Source organism: Arvicanthis niloticus, chromosome 2 (genome assembly GCF_011762505.2).
Source record: "Arvicanthis niloticus isolate mArvNil1 chromosome 2, mArvNil1.pat.X, whole genome shotgun sequence".
Lineage (NCBI taxonomy): Eukaryota > Metazoa > Chordata > Mammalia > Rodentia > Muridae > Arvicanthis > Arvicanthis niloticus.
The window spans coordinates 61,668,221-61,693,863 of NC_047659.1; the positions used below are offsets into that span (position 1 = coordinate 61,668,221).

The window sequence follows — 25,643 nt, forward strand, 5'->3', positions numbered from 1 at the left end:
GGGTTTAATGCCTTGCTTTTTCTTTTACTATTTGTGTCTATTTTCTTGCTTGTTTTTTACCTATTTGAATCCATTGTATTGCTAGACCCTCAATCTAGAACTGACTTTAATACATGTATGTAATCAAAATGGTATAAAAGCATAAAGGAGGAAGGGGGGGATAGGATAAGGGGTTCTAGGGAGGGGAAATGGGGAAAGGGGATGACATCTGTATTGTAAATAAATAAAATACCAAATAAAAAATAAAGAAAAGACTGAACTTTATTTATTTATTTATTTACTTATTTATTTATTTATTTTATTATTATTACTATTATTATTATTATTATTATTATTTTTTTTTTTTTTTGGTTTTTCAAGACAGGGTTTCTCTGTATAGCTTTGGCTGTCCTGAAACTCACTAGGTAGACCAGGCTGGCCTCGAACTCAGAAATCCGCCTGCCTCTGCCTCCCAAGTGCTGGGATTAAAGGCATGCGCCACCACTGCCCGGCTAAGACTGAACTTTAAATAAAAGCATGTATTTATTTTATAAATGCACACTATATGTGCATTTAAAATGCATAAAAATGGAAGTATTAATAAGGATATAATCATCAATGTGTATTGTGTTTATGTCAGCATCAATTATCTTTTTGCTCTTACTTTATTTCCCTGACAGAGGGATGTAGGTATGGAGCTAGACATGGACAAGTGTCAAACACAAGCACTTCTGAATATACACACTGTGGCCAATTTCTTATACTCCTTTCAATGTTCATTTTTCTTAATAATCACAAAACTGAAAATAAGAAATATGTACAAAAGGAGTGGTTTACTTCATTTTCATTTTTTTTTTCTCATTTAATGTATATATTCTATTTCTTAACTTCTTGAGTGGAAGGAGAAAGAATTTTCTTGAATCAGAACAGAGCGTGGGGAAAGGCCATATCCCCAGAGTGGAGACCATTTCCTACTTAAACAGCACTTGTGTTTGACAGTACATTAAACATTTGAAAGTGTTTTGCCTGAACAGTTTAAAAAATATTTAAGCCTTAAAACCCAAAGTTACTATTTTTTTCAAACCAATAAAGGTAAGATGCATATTCGACTTAATATGAGCTCAAACTACATTTGACTTGTGCCAAATATATATTGAACTTATCTCTTCTTTTAAATACCAACATGAGACAGAATTGAAAAAGAAAATTGGAACAAATCTTGTTACAAGATATTTTTACCTCAAATATTGTTTACTTTTACTCTTCTGACATTTTATGATATAGATCAAAGAAGAACAAGATGGAGAATATGGTTTTGTATAGAAGGTCAATAAATTTAAGAAAAATAATAATATGAACATCATCTTATATGATAACCTGAATCAACTTGTTAATATAATTTATTCAATTACAAGTATTATTTATCCTTTAATTTCAGCTAGTCACATATTTATCTGCTTTATAGGAATAAGTTGGAGACCATAGCTATTAAAATTTTTACATTTTAAGATGATAATAAATGAATGTCATTAAAACAAGTCTATGACAGTCAAAGGTGTTCCAAAGATTAAATCCTGTAAGTAATTATAAAAATATTTTACAACTTTAGCATGCACATGTGTGTGTTTGTGTGTTTGTGTGTGTGTGTGCTCTGTAATTTTTGCAAAGAGGAAAACCTTTTTGAATTCATGTAACCATACAAAAACTTCAACGTTTATCTCCTCTTTTATGAATCTGATCAGAGAAATATAAGCTCTGTATACCCTCCATGTTACATGTATCAGTTAAGAGCAGAGTAACTGTAGGAAGGCCAATCATTCATTCAAAGAAGATGACAGATAAATAAGCATAAAGTTTTTGAATAAAAGAAAGTGCCTGTATTTCAAAGAAATGAAAGTCGATTTCTTTATTAGAGTATTAATTGTGTCTTCTAAATGATTTCCATAATTAGAAACAGTAGCAATCAGGAAAACCATCTTAGGGACACCAAGATTCATAGGCAGAAAAGCTCAAGGTATAGTTTGTTCCCAGAATGCGTGCCTATTGTGTGTCAATCCTGGGCTGGAAATGCCATGTCACACAAAAACTAGTTGACTCCCATTTGAATATATCAGTATAGTTCCAATATCATGTTAATATGTAACATTAGGTGGTCAAGTCCCAGAATGTGAACAAAACTGAGAATGGTTTTATATATGAAAAATTGAGATGTTCCCTCCCCAAATTAGAAACAGAATGAAAATGAATAGAAGATTTTGTACAGTTAGAGGAATAAAATTCTAGCTACTGCTGCTTTTCATTTAGTAGTTTGGAAGTATGATTAGACCTGACTTTAGAAAGGTATTATATTATCACTTTTATATTAGTACTTTTCAGATTTTTTGGATGATAATTTTGAGGGCAATAATTATCTATCAAAATAAAACATGTATAACACTTATGAATATACCATACAATAATTTAAACAAATGATTTTCTTTTCTATTTCAATCATTGTCTTTATAATAAATTCTAGATTTAATTAAGTAGGTGAAAAGGGAACTTAATTATCTGTAACTTATTTTTTTTAAAAAAAATAACTTTGCAGTTTAGTTTTTCCCATGGGAGACATAGCTTAGCAATGTCAGGATTTATTTGAAATTTTCTATTTATTATATATACAATTTTCACAATATAATATTAAATTATCTTTGAAGTGTCTATATTTTTCTTGAAAACATTTTATATTTTACTAAATAGTACTTATTTTATCTATTATTTTAATATTTAATGTGAAAACCTGAAAATATAAAACAAATTCTTGTTAACATTTGGTTAATATGAAATTTTATTTCCATTTTACAGCAGTGTTTTGAATATGAACTTTTGTACACAAACCATGCACAGTTTTAAAATCATATTTAGAAGTCAGAACTCTCTAACTATGCTAGTTTGTCCATTTGTCATTAGGTAAATAACAATGTGCCAGTTGGACAAAAAATATATTGAAAATAATGCCATAATGAAAAAATTCTGTAAAATAAGAAAATTGTAATTCTTATACTCCAATAGTGACTACAAGTCACAGACATTGTATAGTGAAATAAAAGTACTATCAAATGAGGTTACATACATTTATGGGAGTAGATGGCATAAATATAAGTAAATGTGTAGGTAAGTAAAATATTTGCATAATAAAATTTTAATTTCAAGAAAAAGGTAAGTATATTCATAGCTTCTTAGGAAATTCTTTCAAAGATTATCCAATTTCAAAGAATTCATTGTGAAAATTTGGAAAAATTCAATAAAATGTAATAGTTATGTCCAGAGATAAATAGAAAACAATGAAAAGAAACACACAAATGTGATTGTGTCAGTTCCCATAGCAATGTATGCAATAAAGTTGGCTGGGTTGATGAAAATATTTATAAATGTTCAGGATAAAATATGGTATACCTGTTTTCCTGCAGTAGACATGTACACTAACTTTCATCCATAAAAAAAGATGATCTGACAATTTTAAATCAATCTTGAATTTATATCTAATTGTCATATGAGTCTTAAAATGTAATTAAAATTACTGATTTCCAATTTAAAAAACCTTATACTGAACTGAACATTTTCAATAATAATGAGTAGCATCCACTGTAATGTGGCAGGGTGGTATTCAATAAAATTCAATAGGAAAAGAACACATAAACCTAATAAAAATGAGAAATTACATTTGTATATTAAAATAAACAACATGTAATTATTTTAAATATGCTTAAAAATATTTACCCATGTATTAAAATTAACTTTAAATTAATGACAATAGAACATGAATATAACTAGAAGCCTTCAAGCTGAGAAACAAATTAATTATTAAAAAATATAAACAGAAATTATTTTTTTCCTTATGAAAAGAAAATAAATATGGCATGGCTTACTACCAAAACCCCTAAAACCCATAACATTTAGTGTATTAGAAAATATATATGAGTATTTTGTATGCTGTTTAACCAAAAAAAAAAAACTTTTGAAAAAATTTGGAGCACATACAATGCATATAATTTTTGTTCATGGGCATGGAAAAATTTGTAAGGGTGCTACCATTACGTTATATATGACTAAAAGAATCCAAGGACAAGAAAATACTTTAAATTTTTCTTTGAATTGTCCCTACAGATGAAATTCACAGAAGTCAGGGCAAAGAACAATACTTCCACTGTGACAGAGTTTCTCCTCCTGGGATTTTCAGACCTTCCCAACTTACAAGGGATTCTGTTTGGGATGTTCTCCATAATTTACTTAATCATCTTGATTGGAAATAGTTTCATAATTGTGATTACTAGAGTTGACCCTTCATTACAAAAACCCATGTATTTTTTTCTGGCAAATTTTTCTTCTCTGGAAATCTGTTACGTATCAGTCACTCTTCCTAGGATTCTGTTCAACATTGCTACTCAAGACAGAACCATATCTGTGCTGAGCTGTGCCACACAAATGTGTTTCTTCCTTATGCTGGGAGCCACTGAGTGCTTCCTGCTGGCTGTGATGTCCTATGACCGCTATGTGGCCATCTGTAACCCTCTGCTCTATCCTCTGGTCATGAACCCAACAAGGTGCACTCAGCTGGCAGTGGGTTCTTGGCTTGGAGGCATCCCAGTCCAGATAGGACAAACCTGTCAGATATTCTCTCTACAGTTTTGCAATTCTAACCAAATAGATCACTTCTTTTGTGATTTACCGCCCATTCTCAAACTGGCCTGTGGGGATACTTCAATACATGAGCTGTCTGTCTACTTAGTGGCTATGCTGTTTGTTGCTTTCCCTTTTACATTGATACTTGCCTCTTATAGCAAAATCATTGCCACCATTCTGAGGTTGCCAACAGCCACAGGACGAGCAAAAGCCTTCTCAACATGTTCTTCCCATTTGCTTGTGGTGTTTTTGTTTTTTGGATCAGCTACTATTACCTACTTGAGGCCAAAATCAACCCATTCTCCAGGAACTGACAAACTGCTCTCTCTGTTTTACACCATTGTGACTCCCATGTTTAACCCACTGATATACAGCCTTAGAAACAAGGAGGTGATTACTGCACTGAGAAAACTGTTACTTATAAAGTAGTGCTTAGAACTGCGGAACAAAATACAGATTGCTTCTTACACAATTGCTGAACAAATAGGCCAGCTTCTATTCATTTAGTTGAAATATAATAATCAGTTTATGCTTCCAAAATGTCTGTGTTATTTTGAATGATAGCTTGAAATGTGTTATGCTTTGAAATAATCTACAGATATTAATCTGTCTGTATTCAATAAAATATAACAAAAGAGGATATTTTAGTATGAATAAAGTACAATGTGAACCACAGTTTTTTTAGAAAAACTTTGAGGAAATTTCTACTTGTTGAAATTTGTGTTATAAATGCACAGATCGATATTTATCTTAATATTTTAACCAACAATTATCTCAATAAATGATAAATAAATTCTCTCATTCAGCACTATATAAAATTAACAATAGTACTTTACTATCAATATGCTTTACTGAATTGCTGAATGAGTTAATAAAATTGTTACTATTAATATACTATTTTTCAGAGTTCTGGCAACTTCTGTGTTTGCCACAAACAACATAATTAAATATGAAAAAATATTTAACCATAACACTATGATAAAATCTGCCTTATTTCCCTCCTGTTTATTATCAGTGCAAAAGGGTCTTGATAATAAATTTATTACATTTAACTTTTGTCAGTTGTGTCCAACTTTCTGATATTTCAACAGAAAATGGTTTTTTAAGATTTATTTATTTTTAATTTATGTGAATACTCTGCAGCTGTCTTCAGACACACACTAGGAGAGTACATTGAATCCCATTACAGATGGGTGTGAGCCACCATGTGGTTGCTGGGAATTGAACTCTGGACCTCTGGAAGAGCAGTTAGTGCTCTTAACTGCTGAGCCATCTCTCCAGCCCCCAAACATGGTTTTCTTTTTTAAAAAAATATTTTTTGTTGTTGTTGTTTTAAGGTTTATTTATTTATTTCATGTATGAGAGTACACTCTTGCTGTCTTCAGACACACCAGAAAAGAGCATTGGATCCCCATTACAGATGGTTGTGAGCCATCATGTGGTTACTGGGAATTGAACTCATGGCCTCTGGAAGAGCAGTCACTGCTCTTAACCAGTGAGCCATCTCTCCAGCCCCCAACATGGTTTTCAATGACTTTCATTACACAATCTTCCCATTTAGTCCATAAACTGTGTGTGTATATATACAATGAGAATTTGTAATCATGTAACCTAAGTGTAATTACCCATCACCTATATTAAATATGGGCACAATCATACATTTGACTTTTGCCTCAGTACTGTGGGGACAAGAGACATAGGATAATTGTGCAGCCTTGTTTGTGGCCAGTCTAGTTTCCTTTCATTACAAAAGGTAGTATGAGAAATCCTTTCATTACAAAAGGTAGTATGGAGGTCTAGACAGAAGAACAACTGATATGCTTTTATGGCTTCTGTGAGAATACAGACATGCACTTCCACGTGCACAATTGTACTTCTCACACGTACAGACACACATAAGAATGTGTATACACACACACAAATCATGTTTTTGGTTATGATTATCTGCCAGATCACATTTCTAGGTACCCTGAGGTAATTCTAGCCCTTAGCCCACTGATTGGAGCTTCTTGAACCCACATATTGATATAAACACAATAAAATTTGAGTGCTAAATTCTAACTTTTATCTGAAATATATTGCCTTGTGGAACATTGGTGAACAATTATGACAGCTTGAAACAGTAAGTGAAGTACATTAAATTTTATTCAGCCTGCCTCTTTAGAACATTTTATAAAGCCTTTCAAGTTCCCTAAAGGTCATCACATCCTTTCTATGGAATATGTGAGTAAAACAGTTACTTGTCAAATGGAATAGTTTTGCTTGTGTAAATGATAGTCCAAGCATCATAATTAATTATCTTAACACTTAAACTAGGAATATAGAATGGATGCCACTAACAACAGGTAACTACAACTGAAGCATCAGAATTTAAATTACAGTTTTTGATTGAACAAACTGCATAAGCAATGAGCTAAGAGGGTGAATGTTTATGGTACTGAAGTGACGATTTTTAGAAAACAATGAAGTCATTCTTTCCACTTAAAAAAGCAGAATTCTTATAACATCACTGAGAATATAAATTGGTCATGCATGATAGCTTCCAGGAGGCAGTGCTGCTCTGCTTACATCTGTATTTTCACTCAAGGATACATGTACTTTCAACACGATGCTCACTGAAACTACATATAACAATGCAGAAAGTTGTCTAACAGCATTGACTCTAAAACTATGAAACTGCTAAATTCCACTGTAAAGATTTGTAGAGCTCAACAACTCAGTATTGAGAAAATATATAGCCATATAAAATTACTTCAAATTTGATACATGCAACACTTAAGTCATTAAATAAAAACCTATTACAATACATTGTGTCACCTTTTTACCATTCAAATGACTACCATCTAAACTATGAAAGGCAGAGCATGACAGAATGGTTTTGTGGAGAGAGAGTCTACCAGCTAAGAAGATAGACTGCTCTTCTAAAGACCTGAATTCAAGTTCCACCACCCATGTAAAGTTGCTCACAATTGTTTATAATTACAGATGAAGGGAAATCTTGCTTATTGCCTCTGTTTGCAGTAATAATCAAGTGCATATAACCACACACAAACATATAGGTATACACACATAATTAACTTTAAAAATAGCCAGAGGTGTGGGCAGGATGACTGACAGCAGATAAAACTACCTAGTGTGCAAACTTTGTGACCTGAGTTCCTAGAACCCAGAGAAATGTACAAGGAGAGAATCAACTCTATAAAATTGTAAATGCCCCATATGCAGGACAGAAACATACAAATATTATTAATAATACTTTTTAAATTTTAAAATGAGAAAAGCCAGGACACCTCAGTCAAAAGAACACATGAGGGAAACACATGCTAGCCAAAAACTCCCACTCCCTAGATTTGATCTCAAAAACACATTTCATCACCACCCCTCCCATCTTCCCACCAGCTCTGTGGCTGGGCTCTGACCTCCAATTCTAGAGGATTCCTGCTGTTCAAGTTTCAGTCCCATTAGTTAGAAGAACAATTGAGTGATGGGTCTGACAGCTGTATCACCCAATTCCTTAGACCATGTTCCTGGTGACACTTTCTAATGCTGATCTGCTCCACTTTACAACTTACTCCTTAGCCTGGTCCCTGCCTCCAATTCTGGCAAACCCCTGCTATTCATGTACAGGGAATACCAGTCAAAAAAACTGGTGTAAGCCACAACAGTCAGAGGACCAGAGATTACCTTGCTGCACCAAAGTGAAACATAGTTGTCAGAAGTTCAACTCCCAACCTGCTCTGAGACTCCCTGCTAGATTGAGAACCCAAAGACCAGAAGAGCAAAGAGAAAACAGAAACCAAGGACCAAAACACCAATCCAACAAATACATACTCAGAAGACAGCACCCAGACCTATAATTATTGCAAACCTAGGTGACTAACTGCCAGTGTAAGAACATAATCAATACAACTATGGCAATACAGCAACACCAGTGCCCAGCTATGCTACTACAGAAAGACCTGAATATTTCAATGCAGCTGAACCATAAAAAGCAATACTGAAAGTAACTTTACAAAGGTGACGGAGGTCCCTGAAGAAGAAATGAAAAGTTCACTTAGGGGCTAGAGAGATAGCTCAGTTGTTAAGAGCACTGACTACTCTTCCAAAGGTCACGAGTTCAATTCCTGGCAACCGCATGGAATCTCACAACCATTCATGACGATATCCGATGCCCTCTTCTGGTGTGCCAGAAAACAGCAGCAATGTACTCACATAAATAAATAAATAAATAAATAAATAAATAAATAAGGCATATAAGTTTTTCTTCAAGGGCACTGGGAATCTTGAAAGTGTGTTACCATTACTCTGCACATGATAAAAATCACTCAAGGACAAGAAATTACTTTTTATACTTCTTATATATTTAGTATTTTATTATATATTTAATATTTTAAAAATTATTATATATTTTATTGGTTATTTTCTTATTTACATTTCAAATGTTATCTCTTTTCCAGGTTTTCCTCCTTCAAACTCCCTATCAAGTTGCCCCTCCCCCTGCTTCTATAAGGGAGCTCACCCACCCACCCATTCACTCCTGCCTCACTGCCCTAGTATTCCCCTACACTGGAGCATCTAGCCTTCATAGGGCCAAGGGTCTCTCCTCCCATTGATGCGAGATAAAGCCATCCTCTGCTACATATGCAGCTGGAGCCATGCAACTTGCTGACTTTTTATCCTTGAATTGTCCCTACAGATGAAATTTGCAGATATCAAGGCAGAGAACAGTGCTACCACTGTGACACAATTTTTCCTCCTGAGATTTTCAGACCTTCCAGACTTACAAGAGACCACATTTCTAACAATGTTGAGGCATTTGTGGCCCTTAGCCCCACTGATTGGAGCTTCTTGAATCCACATACTAATATAAACACAGTAGAATTTGAATACTAGGCCGGGCAGTGGTGGCACCCGCCTTTAATCCCAGCACTTGGGAGGCAGAAGCAGGCAGATTTCTGAGTTTGAGGCCAGCCTGATCTACAGAGTGAGTCCAGGACAGCCAGGACTAAACAGAGAAACCCTGTCTCGAAAAACAAGCAAGCAACAACAACAAAACAAAACAAAACAAAACAAAGAATTTGAGTACTAAATGTGTGATTTTTTTTCGAGAAACAAACAAACAACAACAAAAAAACAAAACAAAAAAAAGAATTTGAGTACTAAATGTGTGATTTTTTTTTTTTTTTTCGAGACAGGGTTTCTCTGTGTTGCCTGGCTGTCCTGGAACTCACACTGTAGACCAGGCTGGCCTCGAACTCAGAAATCCACCTGCCTCTGCCTCCCAAGTGCTGGGATTAAAGGCGTGTGCCACCACTGCCAGGCATGTGTGAACTTTTTTATTTGACATTTTATTTATTAACATTTCAAATGTCATCCGCTTTCCCCATTTCCCCCCCCCTAGAAACCCCCCATCCCATCCCCCTCTTTCTTTTTGCTTTTATGCCATTTTAGTTACATGCAAGTATTGAGGTCAGTTCTAGGTTGAGGAACTAGCAATACAATAGATGCAAATAGTCAAGGAGAAAGCAAGGAAATAGACAGAAATAGTCAAAGAACAAGCAAGGCAATAAACAAAGTTCCATGAACACTCCTGTGATCACTGTTTCTAAAGGCTTAACAGGATGACCACAATATCTGAGCCTACTTCTCTGTCCTAACCCAAAGATATTTTCACTTCTGAAGCCTACTTTCTTGTTCTAGCCTAAGATTTATATTGCCATATAAACCATTCATGACAGTTGAAACAGAGCAAATGAAGCACATTGAATTTATTAAGTGTCTCTCTCTGGAACATTTTATAAACCAATTCACGTTCCCTAAAGAGCATCAAGTCCTTTTTATTGAATATGTGAATAAAACAGTTACTTATCAAATGGGATAACTTTACTTTTGTGTAAATGATAGTTTAAGCATCATAAGTACCTTAACGTTTAAACTATGATTATAGAAGTGAATGCCACTAACAAGAAATGACAAATAAGGAAGGAAACTGGGACAACAGGATTTAAGTTACAGTTTTTGATATGCTAAAAGGATGAATGGTTATGGTACCAAACTGATATTTTTTTTAAGGAGGGAAAAGGTGAAAAGACTTCTTCTGAAAGGACCAAAATTCTTATAATATCAGTGAGAATATAAATTGATCATGCTTGATAGTTCCAGGAGGCAGTGCTGCTCTGCTCACTTCTGTAGTTTGACTCAAGGATACATGTACTTTCAACATGATTCTCACTGAGACTAGATATAACAATGTGAAATGTTGTCCAACAGCTTTAACTTTAAAGGTACACAACTGTGAAAGTCCACCCTAAAGAAATGTAGAACTCAACAACTCAATCTTAAGAAAACAAGCAATTTAATTAATATGTGTGAAACTCATGAGTATATATTTCTAGGATATTAATATGGCTTACAGATAAATGCATTAAACATTTAATCATTAAAGAAAATCATTTTAGTTATTAAAGAAAACATATGACAACACATTGTGATGTCACTTTTTTCCCCTTCTTTGAATGATCATCAAAAAGAGGAAATGCAGAGCAAGGGAGGGTTTTGTTGTGGAGAGAGTCTATCAGTTAAAAACATATACAGCTCTTTTAGATATCTGAGTTCAAATCCCACCACCCATGCAATGTTTCTCACCATTTCTTGTAATTAAATGCAGGCCGATCTTGTTGCTTCTGGCCTCTTTTTTTTTTTTTTTTATGCTCAAGTGCACATAATCATACACAAACATACAGGCATAAACGCATAACTTAAAAACTTACCAGATTTTTTGGCAAGGTGACTCAGCAGATAATGATATTTGTTGAGCAAGCTTTGTGATTTGAGTTCCTAGAAGACATAGAAGTGAGGAAGGAGAAATTCAAGTCTACAAAGTTGTTCTCTGACTGCTACTTGCATGACACAAATATCATTCTAATAACAATAATGAGGCAAATTTTAAAATGAGTGAAGATGAAAGGTGATGGATGGAATTAGGGAAAAGATGAATTTTGGAGAATTTGTGAAATATAAATTAAAGTAGCCATTATATAAAAACATGTGACTTCTTCAAATTATAACAAGAATATCATGTTTTATCAATTATAGCATTCTGTTCCATAAAGGCATTTATGTATTTCATAAATTAAAGTGTTCTTTAGCAAGTGAGTAGAGACAAACCTGTTCCAGATATAGTGAAGAAATCATGTATCATGTGGCAAAGTGGGAAATGTAGGTAACATTGAATTAGGAGATACAATCTAGTTACAGATTATGAAAACAACATGATCACACTGAACAGCATGATCCACAAATCAGAAACTGATAGTGTAGTGTTGGGTACAGGGCTTGGGAGGGACACTGCAGTTACAATCCTGGTAACAAACATTGAAGCAGAGGGCTTTATATTCCCTCAGAACTAAGTACAGAAAACTTTAAACATTAAGGGGTATTGGATTTTGTCAAAGGATTTTTCTAATGAGATGAGCATGTTTCTTGTTTCTTTCAATTTGTTTATATGGTAGAAAAATTGATGTTTTGTATATTGAACTACCCCTGCATCTGTGGGATGAAGTCACCTTGATCATGGTGGGTGGATGATGCATCTAATGTATTCTTGGATTCATTTTGTGACTATTATATTGAGGTGTGGTTTTTTTTTTGTTTGTTTTTATTTTTGCTTCAATGTTCATAAGGAAGATTGGTCTGAAATTGTGTGTGTGTGTGTGTGTGTGTGTGTGTTATAGGTATTAGAGTGACTCTGGCATTACTAAATGAGATTAGCAATATTCTTTATGTTTCTAATTTATAGAATATTTTGAGGAGTGTTGGTATAAACACTTCTTTGAATATTTCATAGAATTCTGGGCTATAATGATATAGCAATTTTTTTTTTTTTTTGGTTTTGAAAAATTTCTAATGACTCCTTCCATTCCCTTAGTGGTTATAGGACAGGCTATTCTTTTAATCTAATTCTTTATTTAACTTTGGTAATTGGAATCTATCAATTAGATTCATTTCATTTAAATTTTCCAATTTCATGGAGTACAAGCTTTTAAAGTAAGACCAAATTATTCTTTGGATTTCTTCAGTGTCTGTTGTTACATCTCCCTTTTCATTTCTGATTTTTGTTAATTTTGATATTGTGCCTCTGCCTTTAAGTTACTTTGGCTAAATGTTTGTATATCTTGCTAATTTTCTCAAAGAACCAACTCTTGGTTTTGGTCACTCTTTGTTTCTAATTAGTAGTTTTCAGCCCAGAAATGTTTTGGATATACTTACAATGGATATAGTATACCATTGTGGGGTTATTTTGTTGTTGATGATGTGTTTTTGTTTTTTTGCTTGCTTGTTTGCTTTTAGCAAATCTAATAAACACTTACGTCTTAGTCGGGGATTCTATTATTGAACAAACATCATCTTGAGCAAATTGGAGAGGAAAGGGTTTATTCGGCTTACACTTTCACATTGCTGTTCATCAAAGAACACACGTGTGCAGCACACGTGTATGTATGTATGTATGTATGTATGTATGTATGTATGTATTTGGTGTCTGTTTTTGTGCCAAGGCCAAGCTGATTTTAATTACTATAGCTCAGTAGTACAACTTAAGTTAGGGGGTGGTGATACCTCTAGCAGTTCTGTTGTCATTTAGAATTCTTAAATTTAGTGTCCTGTTTTGTGTGTGTGTGGAGGGAGGAGGTTCATATGTAACTAAAAATTATCATTTTAAATTCTGTGAAAAATTTTGTTGGAAGTCAATGGGATAGCATTGAATCTTTAAACTCTTGTGGTGAGATGGATATTGTTACTGTATTCATCATATATATTAATGAGCATGAGATATATTCCCATCTTCTGACATGGGCCCTAATTTCTTTTCCTTTTTTTGATATTTTATTTATTTACATTTCAACTGTTATCCCCTTTCCCAGTTTTCCCCTCCAAAATCCCCTATCCCTTCCCCCCTCCCCCTGCTTCTATGAGAGTGCTCCCTGATCCAGCCACTGGTTCCTGCCTCCTTGCCCTGGCATTCCCATACACTGGGGCATCAAGACTTCACAGGACCAAGGGCCTCTCCTCCCATTGATGCCCGACAAGGCCATCCTCTGCTATATACATATGTGGCTGGGGCCATGTTTGGTTGGTGGTTTAGTCCCTGGGATGTCTGGGGGTTCTGTTTTTTTAATATATATTGTTGTTCTTCCTATGGGGTTGCAAACTCCTTCAGCTCCATGTGGCAGAGCCTCTCAGGAGACAGCTATATCAGGCTCCTGTCAGCAAGCACTTCTAGGCATCCACAATAGTGTCTGGGTTTGGATATGGGATGGATTCCCAGGTGGGGCAGTCTCTGTATGATCTTTACTTCAGTCTCTGCTCCACACTTTGTCTCCGTATTTCCTTTAGACAGGAGAAATTCTGGATTAAAAATTTGGAGATGAGTGGGTGGCCCCATCCCCCAGCCGGGGGCCTTGCCTAACCTCTGAATATGGTCTTTACAGGTTCTCCTCTGCTTTTGGGAGCATTTCAGCTAGCCTCATCCCCATTGGGTCCTGGGAGTCTCTTGATTTCCTGGTATCAGGGACTTGCTGGTGGCTACCCTCAGTTCCTCATCTCCCATTACTACACACTTCTGTTCAAATTTGAACATGGTCCCTAATTTCAATCAGACATTGTTTGGCTACTCCCACCGGCCTTGTGCCACCACTGATTTAGCATTTTTTGCTGACAGATTGTAGGTCAAAGGTTTTCTGTCTGGGCCTGCAGAGTAACTTCCTATACACAAGATACTAGAACATAGGCTTGAAGGCTCTATGTAGATACCAGCTCAGTGTCTTAGCGTTCAATGAGTTGTATGTGTGTTATCCTCAGAAATGTGCCCTAATATCAGTTTGTGATGAGAAATTCTCTCACTTAGCAAGATCCTGGGTTTCTTAAGAATTTCAATGGGACCACATTGTCCAACAACTCAATTGAAAACAACCTAGTACCACCATGGGAAACCTTACATAACAACCTGAGATGGCAAGGTGAATCTCCTTGTCCCACGTTACCAGGATACGTGTTAGGACCTTCTTCAGACCTTCCAGGAAGTTTCAACTGCACTAGGTTTCCACAACACCCACTAAATACCCTCAATTCCAGCCCCCCCCCCCTCTCTCTCTCTCTCTCTCTCTCTCTCTCTCTCTCTCTCTCTCTCTCTCTGCAGTCTCTCATTCTACTCCATTCTATCTCACTCTCTCACTCTACTCTCTGTCTCCCATGCTCACCTGATTTTCCTGCATCTGTCTCTACCCATAATCAGTCTGCCTGTGAAACAGAGTTTATTTTTGTCTTTCAGGAAGATTTGTGAATTCTAGACTCCTCATGTTTACCTAAACTCTCTGGGTTTACCAACTGTAGCCTTGTTATCATTTACTTAATGCCAAGATTCACTTACACTTCAATACATATAATATCTGTTTCTGGTTCTAAGTTACTTCACACAGGATGATTTTTTATATTGTTCCATCTATTTTATGCAAACTTCTTGATATCATTTTTAAAAAACAGCTAATTAATACTCCATTGTGTAAATGTAAAGCATATTTTTATCCATTGTTTGGTCAAGGGTTATCTAAGTTGTTTGCAGTTTCTGGATATTATCAACAAAGCTGCAATGAACATAATTGTGCAAATACTACATATTCATGTAGTAGGAAGGATATATCCAAGAAGCTTTTGTTATATGCCCAACGGTGGTATAGCTGGATATTAGGTCAATTCCTAACTTATGGAGGAACTGTCATGTTGATTTCAATATTGGCTATACAAGTTTGCACTCCCACCAGCAATGGAGGAGTGTTTCCCTTGTTTGTCCCACATAGTCACCAGCATGAGCTGTCATTTGTGTTTTTCACCATTATAAAAGATATAAAATGAAACTTGAAGATATATATATCATTGCTCTTTTCAGACACACCAGAATAGGGCATCAGACCTTACTTCAGGTGGTTATAAGCTACCATGTGGTTGTTAGAAATTAAACTCAGGAATTCTGGAAGAATAGTCAATGCTCTTAACCACTGAGCCATCTCTCCAGCCCCTGAAGTTAGTTTTAATTTGTATTTCCCTCATAGCTAAGGATGTTGAACATTTCTTTAAGCTTTTCTTAGGCATTTACATTCTTCGTTTGAGAATTCTGTATTTAGATCTTCACTGTATTTGTTTTTTGTTTGTTTGTTTGTTTGTTGTTGTTGTTGTTTTTGTTTTTGGTTTTTCGAGACAGGGTTTCTCTGTGTAGCCCTGGCTGTCCTGGCACTCACTCTGTAGACCAGGCTGGCCTCGAACTCAGAAATCCGCCTGCCTCTGCCTCCCAAGTGCTGGGATTAAAGGCGTGCGCCACCACTGCCCGGCCTTCACTGCATTTATAATTGGATAATTTTGCTTATATAATACCTGGCTTCCTGAGTTTTGTATATATTTTGGATATTAGTCCTCTATTGAATGTGGAGTTGGTAAAAATGTTTTCCCATTATATAGACTGCTCCTATTTCCCATTGATTATGTCCTTTTGTTACAGAAAGTTTCAGTTTCATAAGATTCCATTTATTAACTATTGACCTTAGTGCCTGTGCTATTGGTGTTTTATTCAAAATGTCATCTCCTGTGTTGCTGTATTCAAAGTTGTGTCCCACTTTCTCTTCTTTCTATTTTTGTGTATATTGATTTATGTTGAGGTCTTTGTTCCAATTGGAGTTGAGTTTTGTACAATGTAATAAGAATGCATTCTTCTTCGTGAAAGTATCCAGTTAGAGTAGTACCATTTGTTCAAGATATCTTTTTTTCCCAGTGTGTACAGAGAGTCGAAAATCTACTCTGAAGATGCCCTATCTAGTCTGAGTGATATTTTTGATTCATTCTTCAACTTGGCTTGCAAGTCTTTTATATTTTGTTTCCTTGTTTTGTTTTTTGAAAACTTTGACACATGTGATCATAAGGAACATTGATATATTTTGGGTATCAGGGTGACTGTGGCTTTTTTTAAAATTTATTTTATTTATATGGGTATACTGTAGCTGTCCTCAGACACACCAGAAGAGGGCATCAGACCTCATTACAGATGGTTGTGAGCCACCATATGGTTGCTGGGAATTGAACTCATGACCTTCAGAAGAGCAGTCAGTGCTTTTAACCACGGAACCGTGTCTCCAGCTTCAACTGTGGCCTTTTAAACTAAATATGGAAATGCAATATTTGTTTTCTGATATTATTTTTTGAAACAATATATTGAATGTTTGTATTAATTTTTCCTTGAATGTTTGATGAATTATTCACTAAAATCATCAACCCCTGTTTGGTTTGGTTTGGTTTTCCATAGTTGTTCTGTTGTTGTTGTAGTAAGATATTGCTTACTGGATATATTTCACTTGGGGTTATAGATCTGTTTAAATTGCATATCTGATGGCTTACCTGATCTAGATTTAACTTTTGCAAATACTACATACTGAGATAATTAGGCATTTCTTTAACCTTGAACAATTTAGAGGAAAACAGTTTTTAAAAGTATGACATTGTGACCCCCTGGATTTCTTCATTTGAATATTTTCTCTCAGTCTTTGTTTATTTTAATAAGTTTTCCCAATCTAATTGATTTCTGAAAGAACTTCCCCCTTGTTTTATTTTATTGATTCTTTTTGCATTATTTTTTTATTTTTATTTTTTTTAGAAATCTGCCTGCTATCCCCACCTTGGCAAGATTAGAATCACCACAGCTCCTCTATACTTGCAGAAGGGAGGGAAGGGAGGCCATGTCAGGGGCAGCCCTGCTTATACACTGAAGGCCTAAAATAAGCCATAAGCCTAAAATCAGCAATAGGCCTGCCATACATGCCTGCTAACACAAAAAAAGTCTTGGGTCTCTGTGGGAAAACACTGAAACAGATACCTATAAGCTATTGCAAATAGGCAACTTTTGTGGAAATTTACCTGCCTGAGTAGTCATAGACCTTGTAAATAGGCAGCCTTGGCGGATAGTACCAACTTAGTTAAGGACAAGTGAATCATAGGCAGAGTCATAGTGACCTGTCCCCTGAACCTTCACCCAGCTGATACCCTGTTCTGAAAGATATCTGTACTTTCCCTGAACACCTATGCTCCTGTGTCATTCCTTTCCCCACATCTGCATTTTTGTGTTTATAACCCCTGTGTTAAAAATAACCCTATTAAAAAATGAGGTACAGAACTAAACAAAAAATTCTCAACTTCGGAAACTCCAGTGGCCGAGAAGCACCTTAAGAAATGCTCAACATCCTTAGTCATCAGGAAAATGGAAATCAAAATAACCCTGAGATACCATCTCATACCAGTCAGAACAGCTAAGATCAAAAACTCAGGTGATAATAGATGCTGGTGAGTAAGTGGAGAAAGAGGAACACTCCTCCATTGTTTGTGGGATTGCAAGCTGGTACAACCACTCTGAAAATCAGTCTGGCAGTTCCTCAGAAAATTGGACATAGCATTATCTGAGGATCCAGCTATACCACTCCTGGGCATATACCCAGAAGATGCTCCAACATATAACAAGGACATATGCTCCAGTATGTTCACAGAAGCCTTATTTATAATATCCAGAAGCTGGAAAGAACCCAGATGTCCTTCAACAGAGGAATGGATACAAAAATATATGGTACATTTACACAATGGAGTATTATTCAGCTATTAAAAATAATGAATTTGAGAAATTCTTAGGTAAATGGATGGAACTAGAAAATATCATCCCGAGTGAGTTAACCCAATCACAAAAGAACACACATGGTATTTACTCACTGAGAAGTGGATATTGGCCCAAAAGCTTGGAATAGCCAAGACTCAACTAACAGACCACATGAAGCTCATGAAGAAGGAAGACCAAGTGTGGATGCCTCTGTCCTACTTAGAAGGAGTAACAAAAATACTCAAGGGAGCAAATACGGAGACAAAATGTGGTTCAGAAACTGATAGAGGGGCCGTCTGGAGACCATTCCACCTGGGTATCCATCCCAAGTGCAGTCACCAAAGGTAGATGCTAATGTGGATGTCAGGAAGTACATGCTGATAAGAGCCTGAGATAGCTGTCTCCTTAGAGGTTTGCCAGAGTCTGACACATTCAGAGGCAGATGCTCACAGCTAACCACTGTTTTGATCAAGGGGTTCCCAATGGAGAGGCTAGAGAGAAGACTGAAGGAGCTGAAAGGGTTTATGGCTTCATGAGGAGAGCAACAACACCAACCAACCAGAGCTCCCCAGGGTCTAAACCACCAGCCTGCGTGCACATAGGGAGGGACCCATGACTCCATCTGTACATGTAGGGGAGGATGGCCTTGTAGGGCATAGGCAGGAGAGGAGATCCTTGGTCACATGAAGGCTGAACGGGGGGGGGGGGGGGATTCGAGGGTGGGGAGGTGGAAGTGGGGGGGTAGGTGGGGGCACATCCTCATAGAAACAGGGGGGATGGGATAGGAGGTTCTTGGGTGGTGGGGGGAAAGGGGTAAGGGGATAAAATCTAAAATGTAAATATAATATCCAATAAAAAATAAGAAAAATAGGAAAAATTATGATATAAAAAGGGGGAGGCTGGAAAGATGGCTCAGAGGTTAAGAGCACTGACTGCTCTTTCAAAGGTCTTGAGTTCAATCACCAGCAACCACATTGTGGCTCACAAACATCTGTAATGGGATCCAATGCCCTTTTCTGGTGTGTGTTTGAGGACAGCTACAATGTACTCACATACATAAAATAAATAAATCTTTAAAAACAAACAAACAAACAACCACTCCCCCCCCAACAAAAGAAATCTGCCTGCCTCTGCCTCCCAAGTGCTGGGATTAAAGGTGTGTGCCACCACTGCCTGGCCTGGGTAGTTTTTATAGGAAGGAATAATTCTGGGTCAGAAAGTTTGACTATGGGTTGGTTAAACCACCACTCCTCTTAAGGCTCTGTCTAGCTACTGGAGGTGGACTCTTTCAGGTTCCTCTCCCCACTGTTGGATACTTCATCTAAGGTCACTTCCATTGAGTCCTGAGAGTCTTTCACCTCCCAGGTCTCTGGTATTTTCTAGAGGGTCTTTCCTACCTTCTATCTTCTGAGGCTGCATATTTCTATTCTGCTGACCCCCTGGGCTTTGTTCCATCCCCCTCCCCTGATATGTAATCCTGTTTCCCTTTTTCCCTCCTCCTCCCCTCTCCATTCCAAATCCTTCCTCTGCCTCTCTTGATTATTTTCTGGCCCCTATTAAGTTGGATTGAAGCATCCTCACTTAGTCCTTCTGCTTGTTAAAGGGCTTAAATTTGGTGCGTTGTATCCTAGGTATTCTGTACTTTTTGGCTGCTATACACTTATTAGTGAGTACATACTGAAGACCCCCATACTCGGGAGACCCTTCCTCAAGCCTCCAGGTTGCGACCACCCAAAAATCACAAGAAACCATACCTGGATGCAATCAGCAGAGGTTTATTAGGGGAGGAGCCGGCGGTCAAAAACCACAAGCTCTTTAGCTCCAAGAGCAGGGTTTTTGGCCACGTGTGGTGGGATAAAGGGTCTTTTATAGCATGGGGTGGGGGGAGGAAGGCATTTTCGCGCGTTTACACATGATTGGTTGTTTTACAAATTTTGAACATAGCACTGGGAAGACCAAGGGAGGGGTAACCAAGAACAGTGGAACATTTCTAGCCCAAATGATCTAGAGTCACTTTTTCCGGCTATAGGGCTATGGCCCCACCTAGGTGATAACATCTTTATCTGTAGTCAGGAATGCCTGGAATGTGAAGGCCTGAAATCTTATTTTCAGTTCCGAGTTCTGTAAGGCGGAAAAATCTACACATATTTCATAAAATGGCCTTTATAATTTTTCACTCTACACATACCATATATGTTTTTTGAGTCTGGGTTACCTCACTCAGGATATTTTCTAGTTCCATTCATTTGCCTGCAAAATTTATGATGTCTTCATTTTTAATAGCTGAATAGTACTTCATTTTGTAAATGGACCATATTTTCTGTATCCATTCTTCCTTTTGGGGACATGTAGGCTGTTTCCAGCTTCTGGGTTTTACAAAAAAGACCACTGTGAACACCATGGAGCATGGGTCCCTCTGGTATGGCAGTACATCTTTTGAGAATATGCCCAAGAGTGGTATAGCTGGGTCTTCAGGTAGATATATTTCCAATATACTGAGGAACTGTTGGATTGATTTCCAAAGTGGTTGTACCAGATTGTAATCCCACCAACAATGGAGGAGTATTCCTCTTTCTCCACATCCTCACCAATGTCTTCTGTCACCTGAGTTTGTGGCCTTAGCCATTCTGACTGGTGTAAGGTAGAATCTCAGGGTTGTCTTGATTTGCATTTCACTGGTGACTAAGGTCTTTGAACATTTCTTTAAGTGTTTCTCAGCCATTAGAGATTCCTCTGTTGTGAATTCTGTCTAGCTCTGTATCCCATTTTTTATTTGGTTTATTTGGTTTTTTGGAGGCTAGCTTCTTGAGTTCTTTATATAGTTTAGATATTAGCCCTCTATCAGATATGGGTTAGTGGAGATTTTTTTTCCCATTCTGTATGCTGCTGATCTGTCCATACATGGGAGGGTCAGTGGACCCCTGCACATATGAAGCAGAAGACTGCCTTATCTGGCCTCATTGGGAGAGGATGGACCTAATTCTGTAAAGACTTGAATCCTCAAGGAAGTGGTATGCCCAGGGTATAACACCCTCTCAGAGACAAAGGGTAGTGGAGGTGGGCTGAAGAACTCAGGGAGGCAGGATCTGAGGGGGGACAACATTTGTGATGTAAATAAATAAAATGTTTAATTTTTAAAAAAGAGTTTGAGTCATGAGGATTAGAAGTTCAAGTTATCTTTGCCTATCTAGCAAGTTTGTTCAAAAAGTTCAGCTGTACAAAAAGCTGTGTAATAAAGCAAAACAGGGTCCTTGGCTCTGTCAGAAGACAGTGTTCTAAAAAAGGAACAGCCCAGTACTCTAAGTAGAGAAAAGGAAATAAAGAGTGATAGCTGGTCCAGGCATTGCACTAGACAGCTTTAAGGCCAGCATCTCTGAGAGGCAGAAGAAGGTTCATTTCTGTGAGTTTGAGGCCAGGCCTACATAAAAAAAGTTTCAGGACACTCAAAACTATATGTTAAGACCCTGTTTCAAGAACAGAAGTGGGGTTGAAGAGATGGCTCAGTGGTTAAGAGCACTGACTGATCTTCCAGAGGTCCTGAGTTCAATTCCCAGCAACCACATGGTGGCTCACAACCACCCTGTAATAGAATTTGATGCCCTCTTCTGGTGATCTGAAGACAGCTACAGTGTACTCATATACATAAAATAAATAAATCTTGAAAAAAAAAAACAGAATGAGATTTTTTTTTGTTGTTGTTTTTTTTGTTTTTTAAAACAGGGTTTCTCTGTATAGCCTTGGCTGACCTGGAACTCACTCTGTAGACCAGGCTGGCCTTGAACTCAGAAATCCGCTTGCCTCTGCCTCCCAAGTGCTAGGATTAAAGGCGTGTGCCACCATGCCCAGCTCAGAATGAGATTTGAGACACATGATCATGGCTCATACATATCCAGATCAACAGGAAGCAGAAAAGGTATTAGTACTCTGGACCAACAAACAAAACCACCAAAGCAAGCAAACAAGTAACCAAGCACGGCTTTTTACCCTTTTCACTGTAGTGCTCCAGGGACTGAGGAAGGCTGATCTCTGTAATGTTTAGGCTCAGCCTGGTCTACATAGTAGCTTCCAGGCTAGTCATGTCTACAACAGTTCAGGTGTTCAGAGCAAAAAATTCTCTTTCAGAGGATCTGAGTTCAATTCGCAGCATCAATTTCAGGTAGCACACAGTCAGCTCAACCTCCAGATCCAGAAGGATCTAACTTCTGTGACCTTTGTGGTCACCTTCATCCCTGTGAACATTTCTCAATGTAGACAAGCACAAACACATAACTAAAAGTAATAAAAGCATATCTTTAAGCCGGGCAGTGGTGGCGCACGCCTTTAATCCCAGCACTTGGGAGGCAGAGGCAGGCAGATTTCTGAGTTTGAGGCCAGCCTGGTCTCCAGAGTGAGTTCCAGGACAGCCAAGGCTACACAGAGAAACCAAAAAAAAAAAAAAAAAAAAAAAAAAAAAAAAAAAAAAAACTAAGTGAAACTTCATTCTTAACATCATAATGTCTCACCAAGCCTGAACCCCAAACAAGGTCTGAAACATTTGCATTGAGTAAGACAAGGAGTGATAATTTTGTGTCACCTTAAACAGGGTATCATCCCATCCCTGCAGATTGCCTGTAAGTAGACTCAGTGGTGACTGCATAGGGTTACAAAATCTCCAGGAATTTAAGCAGTGACTCTAGGCTCTAGGATTCTGACATTCTCCATTGCCTTATCTGAGATTTACTTTTGTTTTCCTTCTTGGTTTTGTGTGAATAGTTTTTATGTAAAACAAACTGTCAGGGTCCCAAAGCTATCAGTTAACAGTGTAACTGACAGTGATCCTGAACTTCAGGATCCTGCTTCCTTTCCCTCCCAAATGCAGGAATTTCAGGTATGTGCCACCCATGATTCAACTGTATCAAAATGCATATTAGAAGTGGCTTCCAGTAATGACCAGATTCCTGAGTCCCCACCCAGTTCTTCTTCCAGATAGTCTGGGAACTTATTGCATCAAATGTGTTATCCAGAGGTGGCAAGAATTAGGGACAAGGTGAAGACAAGAGCCTATTCCTGTCCCACCTCATGAGTACTAGCTGCGTACACTGGGCCAATTTGGAGAGGAAAGGCTTGCCTGGCCTTTATGACATGTTTCACAAATAATTTTTATTTTGAGTTTAGAGCAAGATCAGCAACTACAATCAGCTGAGCAAAGGTACTCTATGGCTCACATCCAGGGTCTTCAGCCCAAGCTGGATCTGGTAGATGAAACAGATGTGGAGGACATGATCTCCTCTGGTGGGAATGTCCTCATGACCAACATCTATTTAGCCACTCTGTTATCATATATATATATATAGTAAGGGTCCATGATTCACTGAAGAATGACACCCCAGATTCAAATAGTATGTAAATGCAAAGAATGTTTTACTTTGTAGAAGATCAGTATGCTAGAGTCTCTGATTAACAAGATAGTCAATCAAGTGAGCTTGTAGGTCTGATTTAAAGCACATTGGGGGAATTCTGGCATTCCAGAACCACTACCTGGGCATGAGGGCTGGAGCCTCAGTTTGTTTTTTGTTTTTGTTTTTTTTTTTTCTAGTAACTGACTTATGTGGGCTTGCCCAGACTTGCCCAGCTCTTAGGCCTAGTCTCCTAAACTGACAATTTGATAACGGTCATGGAGTGATCCTTGCCTTCTCATTTCTCCTTCAGTTCTGGGCCATCTCAGATCCTTGAGATGTTTAATAAATCAGTTTTTTAACAAACCTAATTAAGCTGGGTGGTGGTGGCGCACACCTTTAACCCCAGCACTTGGGAGGCAGAGGCAGGCGGATTTCTGAGTTTGAGGCCAGCCTGGTCTACAAAGTGAGTTCCAGGACAGCCAGGACTACACAGAGAAACCCTGTCTCGAAAAACAAAACAAAAAAAACAAAAACAAACAAACAAAAAAACAAACCTAATTAAAGCATTGATTATATAAGAACCAGAAATCAAAGCTAACATCAGTGAGATCTGTATTTTGGTCTCTTTTTGACCACCCCATTTCATATGAGACCCATGATCAAATGGAAACAATATTTTTAATCTAAGACTGTATAGTGTCCTCCTTGCTGGAGGAACAGCAAGTCTGGACCTCTTCTGTGAGACTACTTTTGCCAGTGAGGATAGGGAATTCTGCAGGGCGGTGATGGACTTTTTCATCTCCTATATATCTGCATCTGTCACTCTCTGTAGGGCATCCCAGGTGGGCAGGTGAGTCATGAACTGTCTCCCTTGAGCATCTGGGTATCCCATAGCCTGGAGGGGTAGGCGCTAGTAGAGTTTACTCTCTGGGTAATAAGGGCCTGAGTGTGAGGTATACTCCAAGTGGAATCAGTAGTGTCAAGGGAATCAGGGACTGCTCCTCTCACCTGTGCTGTCTGTGCTGTGGCAGTGGCTGCAGGAGCAGAAACGTAAGGAGGGAGACAGAGATCCTCTTTGGTAGCAGAATGTGGGATCAAGGCAGGAGCAGTGGCTGACCATTTTTTAGGGGAAGAAAGATGGGGAGCAGCTGAAAGGTCCGGGACTTCCCAGAAAGGAGTCCACTTAAGTCACAGGATAGCACGCACCCAAAGGACACACGAGAGACCGTCTTGCTGTAAAGCACATGAGGTGGTTTATTAAATCAGAGCTCTGGGCCAGCCCATAACCCCATATCTCACATAGGGGATAGAGGGACTGACCTTGTGGCTCAGGGGCATAGCGCTTATATATGGGCGGGGTAGGGAAAAATCGAACTTTCGCGCGGGTGCACAGGATTGGTTGTTTTACCTCTTTTGAACACTAGTAGGCCATACCATGGGGCAGGGTGTAGTTCTTCCCTTGGCCAGTCAGTTTCTGGGATGTTCTTAACAGGCCTTTGTACTGTAACTCCCCCCTCCTCTGTAACTAATTAGATGGACCCAAACCTGCTGGCAGGTGCTTTTCTGCCCAAGGTCTAAGGCGAAAAATTTACACATATTTCATAAGATGGCCTTTATAATTTTTCACTCTACACAGCGAGACCAATAACAAAAAGTCTTATCCTTAGTAGTGGCTTCTCAACCAGGAATTGCCACATGGTGATATATAGCACTTGGTCTGGGTGGCCCCAGTCAGCCCCCACTCCTGACCCCTCCAGGTCATAAGTGGTCCATTCATTCCTGCAAAAGATGGTTAGTTTGCTGGGATAAACAAAACTTCATCACACTGAGAAATGTCCAAAACCATGTGTTTTGGGTTTTAGAGACCAGTCCCTAGGAATTATTTTTTTAGTACCAAGAAGTAATATTTAATTATTAAATATTTATTTAATTAATATTATTCA

General features: G+C 37.7%; 1 protein-coding gene across 1 annotated transcript; it reads left to right on the top strand.

Annotated features, from left to right (window-relative positions):
• Positions 1–994: 994 nt before the first annotated feature.
• Positions 995–6,299, top strand: LOC117704083 (olfactory receptor 10AG1-like). Its single transcript, XM_034496070.2, has 2 exons — positions 995–1,071; positions 4,126–6,299. Exon 2 carries the CDS (start codon positions 4,126–4,128, stop codon positions 5,068–5,070), a length of 945 nt encoding a protein of 314 aa, XP_034351961.1. The 5' UTR covers positions 995–1,071; the 3' UTR covers positions 5,071–6,299.
• The last annotated feature ends 19,344 nt before the right edge of the window (positions 6,300–25,643 follow it).